The 6,000-nt window shown below is 39.0% G+C and overlaps 1 protein-coding gene across 1 annotated transcript in view; it reads right to left on the bottom strand.

The window, feature by feature from the left end:
• Positions 1-646: 646 nt before the first annotated feature.
• RIMS3 (regulating synaptic membrane exocytosis 3) overlaps positions 647-6,000 on the bottom strand; it is a 63,888-nt gene continuing 58,534 nt past the window's right edge. The window contains exons 5-7 of the mRNA XM_018576756.1: positions 3,652-3,753; positions 2,546-2,685; positions 647-2,007 (exon numbers count right to left, since the gene is read on the bottom strand). Of these exons, the coding sequence (XP_018432258.1) occupies positions 1,795-2,007; positions 2,546-2,685; positions 3,652-3,753 (455 nt within the window). The 3' untranslated portion in view covers positions 647-1,794. The remainder of the gene's footprint in view (positions 2,008-2,545; positions 2,686-3,651; positions 3,754-6,000) is intronic.

Raw genomic sequence — 6,000 nt, 5'->3', positions numbered from 1 at the left:
CACCATTGACATTACGAAATATTCTGCTTGATCCCCTTGGCTGTCTACTGGCAGAACAAAATAAAACTAGCTCTGCTTATATTACAGTCCATTGCCAGCCTATGCTCTTATGGTCCGATGATGTTCATGCTGAAACCCCTCTGTGAAGCGTTTCATCTTAAGCAATGATGTATATTCTAGTTGACTCCTCTTGGTATTTTTTTAAAATTTCTATTCCAAACTTTATTTTTGGAAGGAATCGCTGAAATTGGGTTGATCTAAGAAGTATTCTCTGCAGGCCTTTTATCGGGGTTGTTAGGAAATGATGAAGACTAGCAAAAAAAGGTATACACTGCCACCGACACTAGAGAAGACCTTAGTCTTCTCCCAAACAGTTTGCAGCCCTGAGTTGTTGTTGTAGACATCCTTAAAGAAAATGGGTCAATTGCTACATCGGGTCGCATGCTACATGTGCGCTCCTGGAGTTTAAGCTCCAAGCTGTATCCTGACTTGGCTCCGGCATTTCTTCTTTAATTACTGGGCATTGTCCATAGTCAATAGTAGAACTTTGTATCTGAGTTGTAGTAGGTGCTTTAGCTGTGCACTTGAAGGATAAACACAATTTCCATGCCATTTATAAAGATGAAACCATGGGCCTGCTGCATCCTTCCCTGGGGCAAGCAGTTTTTGCCAGCCCTGGGCTGCCGGATTCCTTGGTACATTAGACTTTGCTTGCTAGGAATATCATCATCATGCAGATAAAGCATGTAGCAGGCCTTCTAAACATGAAATGGGGTAAAACGTTTAACACAGCACAAATTCTTTAATGCACTTAAAAAAAAAAAAACTAGTGTGAGATAGATGCATTATTTAATCACACAAAAGCGACATGCAGTTATATGTGTATATTTAAACAAGATTGCTTATCTGTGCCACAAAAAGAAAGTGTAGAAGAGAAGCATCAAATATCTTGTCTGCATTTCTTTTTGTTCAAAATAAAATTGCACGTTGAAATGCTACATTCCATTTTAAATAAAGCCAAAAAATGTAAAAAAAAAATATTCTGATACCTGAAAAAATATCATTCTGCTATATAGATATATGTAAATGCATTCATACTTGTGATTGTATGCAGCTGTCTATGAAATATACATGATATCACAGTCGCCACCTTGGTAAAATGTAGCTCTCGACTTGCCTGAGGAGGGTAGGAGAGGGACAGAAAATTGGTTTAGATGAAAAGACTGAAAGAAAAAGGTGAGGAGCTGTTGAGATGTCCTCAGTGGAAGGGATTGATCTAATTCCGGATACTGTAATTTGGCATCAATGTGCTGTTCACTGTGCTTCTTTTGTATTTGTTCTCTTTTAACAGAATGATCATACATTGCATTTTGAAATGTTGGAGAATTGCATTAGCTATACATTTACTCAAGGAGAGTAAAGGTTGCCAAGGCAGCTGATTCTTTGACTCTACAGCCCTCTCCGTGTTCCCCAGATAACATGGGCTGCTTTGTTGATCATATTCTATTTGGAGTATCCTTGTTTGGTTCATCTGGATTCTGTTCAGTATTAAATATTATAACAGTCTCTAAAGTGTTTCTTTTTTTTGCGGTATCATTTAATTGGCAGCTTTTGACTTATTGTTGCAAAGGGGCCTTGGCCGCAGCTAACTCCCTCCTTTTCCAGAGCCCTGGACTGACCTGCTGATTTTGCAATGCAGTCGTGATGTGTATCTGGTTGTAAAAAAGAGGAAGTTGACTGTTTAGGCTGCAAAAAGGGAGGAAAGGATTGAACAAAAGATGTGTTCCTCCTAGGTTAGGTGCAGGATGGACTAGTGGAGCTTTCCAGTGACGACTGGGACAGTCGGCGGGTCAGGGGAGCAATGCTAGAGTCTGCTAGCGAAGAAGTAGGAAAGAGTTTGTACCACCCAGTGACACAGGAACTTAAATCAAGCTCTTCAAGTAGGATCTGCGCCATCCCCATGAAGCATTTGTGGTCCATTCTTCCATAGTCTCCCCAAACAATGACCTGTGGAAAGCACAGAGATGGTTCTTTTTGATGCATCAATGTGTGAAATGTATTCATTCATTGCTTAGTATCCTAGTATATGTAACATGGTGTATATTGTATATCACTAGCATAAATATCTCCACAGTGTGGGGCATGTAGACTTGACTCATGCAAGATCTACTCTTATTTCCTACTGTGACTTAGAAGGAGCACTGGTCAATTTGTAATGAAAAATATGTTTTTGTGTTGCCTGCTTGTGATCTATATTTTCATTTGACCTATTATATGTGCATTCAGAAGAATATTGCTTCTGTTCCTTTGCAGGCAGAAGTTAGACTATTCAGTGTCTGTTTCTGCTGTTCTTCTCTACTGTGTGTATTGAAGTCCATACAGTTTGTTATGGAGCCTGTGGGTTTGTGTATACCTCTTAACATATGCAAACTGAATTCCAAATAAACAAACATTAATAGAAATAGCCTTACATGTTTTTTACTTGATTCAAGATATGATTTTGTGATTTGGTATGCTGTTTTTCTGAATGAGAGGTAGACCTCACCTGTAACACCTTCCCCTGTGGTCCTTCCTCAAACAAAAGAACCTGCTGATATACTGGATCCCAAGTTTTCTTTGCTGTCCTTGTCTTCTTCTTTGACAGGCATGCTCCACCCTCTATCAGGTAGACCTTAATATATGGGGCTGCACATGTCAAAAATAAATTATGAGAAATATTTTAAGATATAAAAAGGAAGAGTAGGAAGGTTATTATTATAATGTGAGTCTTATCTATCCCTTAGGCCGGCAATATTTTCAGACCTTTTAATGAAACTCTATCAAGAGAACACAACACATTTCTGTGAGATTTGCTTGTTATTTTCAATGTAACTAACTGTGTTATATAAGAGGATACTATATACCTACACAGGTTTTAAAAATAAAGAAATGTACAGTATATCAGTCGGACAAAAAAAATATAAATTCCGTATATCATTTCTAGTATTTTACATTAAAGTGGACCTGTAAAATGTAAGGTTTGGCTGTCTAATGGGCATTTATTAGCGCAGTTTAATGTGACAAAATAATTAGTAAATAAACATTTTATAATATATAATTCCAAATTAGAAGCTACAGTGACAGTGCCTAGAGAACCTCTGGTCTCATAGCCTTGCAGGAGCAGATGAGAGGTTTGATAGGTGTACAACCCCACTCCTCCTTCTAATTACTAGTGTACAATGTCATTATGGGGAGGGGTCCGGAAGAGGTAGAGTCTTCCACACAGACGCTCTGCAATGAATGAAAAAGTGGCCCTGGCCAAATAAGAGGAGTATAGTGCTTACTGTCATCACTGTACCATTCAAAAATGGCGTGTCTCACACTGTTTGAAACATATGGTTGCCTGAGTCTAGGCCCACTTTAAGTACTCCAAATTAAATGTTGTGCTCCATGCACTCTTTCTATTTCATACATCTAACAACTCCTGTACCAACTGATCACACCCAGTCCAAGCTTTACCTGAGGGTGAAAGCTCTATGCACTCTATCCACAAGTCATCTCTGTCCTAAGATTAACACTAGTTGTAAATATATTTAGAAATTTAGAACAATTCTGTGTTGTTTTCTAAAAAGCCTGTAATGAGAGGCCTTTTAGCTGCACAATGCCATTTACCTGGAATTGATTTGGAGCCAGGTTTTGGAGTAAGGCCCCTGGCCTGGATCACATCCACCTCAAGTTGACCGTTCCTGTCCATCATACCAACGTTTACGTCTCCTGGAACACAAATATACCAGTATTACTTTATATCAAAAATGCTATAGAAGTATAAAATGTAAAAAATCCCTTTATGACCTATGAGAAGAACAAGAAGAATATTACAGTCAATGCTATCTTTTCTACATTGACTCCCCATACCTTGCCAGAGCATTTGACTACCTGCCTTGGACTTCTGACCGAACAGTTTGTGTTTAGATCTCTAACTGTAGCTATGATATGATAAGAAGAAACAGTGGACCTACTTGATTCTTCCACATGTTTATGACTGTCAGAGCAGTGGAGAGCCTCTAAATATGTAATTCAGCCATGCACACATTAAAAAAAATATTAAATTCCAATTCTGCTAGCATAAATACCTGAGCCTCCCCTAATCCCCTGAATAGGAGCAGACTAAAAAAATGAAGGGTCAGAAATGACTCCATAAGGTTGCACTGCGTTTTACAGTGTTTTCAACCTAATTCTGGCCATACACATTGATTTTTCTGATCAACCATTCAATCCAATTCTTTAATTGCTCAGGTATCAGAAATGACCACTACCTGTTTTTACCTGAATAGCACTTCTTATAGTATCCAAAGAGGATCTCTATTTAGATAAAAGTAGGTAGTGGCGCATAAGAAGTTAATCGAACAGGTGAATAGACATCCACTAACTGCGGGGGCTGTAAGGGTTAACAAACCAATTACAACCATCTGGGGGTCACAGGGTTTTACAATTGCTGATGAAGTCTATTAGAGACAAAACGCATTGGGTGTGACTTAAGCACTGTGATGTCATCACCCATGCAGGGGGCCGCATGCCCAAGGCATGTACGTCGGGTTGGCAACAAAGTTTACAAGCCATATACCAGCATTTTTGACCTGTTAATAAGGTCATAATAAATAGGTGGGTGAGGCGCAACCACTAAACAGTGCACACTATATAAATTAGGGCATGTATGTGATAGTAATTGTCATTGTAATGCGTCTCATTAGATATTCAGTGGAATGAAAATAGAAGTCTCATTTTGCTCAGCAAAAAGAGACAATTTGAATATCACACATTTTAGTCAGCATTTGTTAAACTCCACTTACTGCTGAGCTTGTAGTTTATCTTTCTGCAAATGTGAAAGCATCTATTGGGTGGATATTATCAATGTAATACTATGAACATGAGCAACGGAGATACGCAAATCCATTTTTGTGAGCCAGTTTTTGTCCAAAACTCCAACAATTTGTTCAATGTAAATACGTCCATTAAAAGTATGCACCATTATTACTTTTGACCTTTAGGATTGTGTCTTGTACAGCCTCCAGTTGTCTCCCGTACAAGCTAACCCTTTACCTGAACCAGTCAGAAGGGGTTGGCTCATCAGAGACAACCCCCACCTAAACATATTACATTAATCACAATTTTCTGAGAGGAACTGCTCACTTGGTCACAGTGCTGCTTCAACAATTACTGTCACAGTGTGCACTGATTATCTCATTTCAGTCACAAGCTGTCTTAGACCAAAGATCAGAGTTAGCTTCCAAAACTGTAAATTACATGGATAGGTGTAGACGAGAATTCGTTTTTTGCTTGTTTTTTGTGTGGTACAACAACCTGGTTATCCATAATCTAGACGTTTTCACACTTCCTGTTCTTTTTCATACCCAGTCATGATGGGGGGGATGTCATCAGACACAACATATTGAAGTGACCTTTAGGACTACAGGTCTTCCTTCTTGTTTAAGGTTGGTGTCCTGCCCAGATGAGGCCCACACATGGGGTGATCTTATTAGAAAGGTGCTACTCCTTCAGTGTCCAATCAGGTTTGGATGGAAGGTGACTTCCGTCTGGTCCTTTCCATTTTCAGATCGAACAATGTCGTGAGGTAGGGTGCCAACAGGGCCACTCACAGAGCAAATTGATGAACCGGTCGAAATTTGCTCCATATATGGCCAGTTTAGGTAAGCAAATATTAAGCAGCCACATATTTTTCCCTACAGTCCCTATCAAGTAGGAAAGTTCCATTACCATGATTTCAGAGGGAGCAGGGTGCTGAATTAACCACCTAGAGTATGCTTGTAGTTAAAATAGCAGGTTAAGACATACTGTATATATGGGGCATATAATTATGATCCTAAAGGTTCTGAGTTTTGCCTGGAATTCAATTGTAAGGACTAATTCACCAGAAAATGGTTTCAAAATGGCTAATATCCGCTGTGTCTTGTAATGCTCTTGAACAGCCCATGCTATTATTATTTCTGGGTCCACAGTAAA

Source organism: Nanorana parkeri, unplaced genomic scaffold (genome assembly GCF_000935625.1).
Source record: "Nanorana parkeri isolate BGI_ZX_2015 unplaced genomic scaffold, ASM93562v1 scaffold76, whole genome shotgun sequence".
In the NCBI taxonomy this organism is placed as follows: Eukaryota; Metazoa; Chordata; class Amphibia; order Anura; family Dicroglossidae; genus Nanorana; species Nanorana parkeri.
Note: the sequence above shows the minus strand (reverse complement) of the source record. Positions and strands in the feature narration are given on the sequence as shown.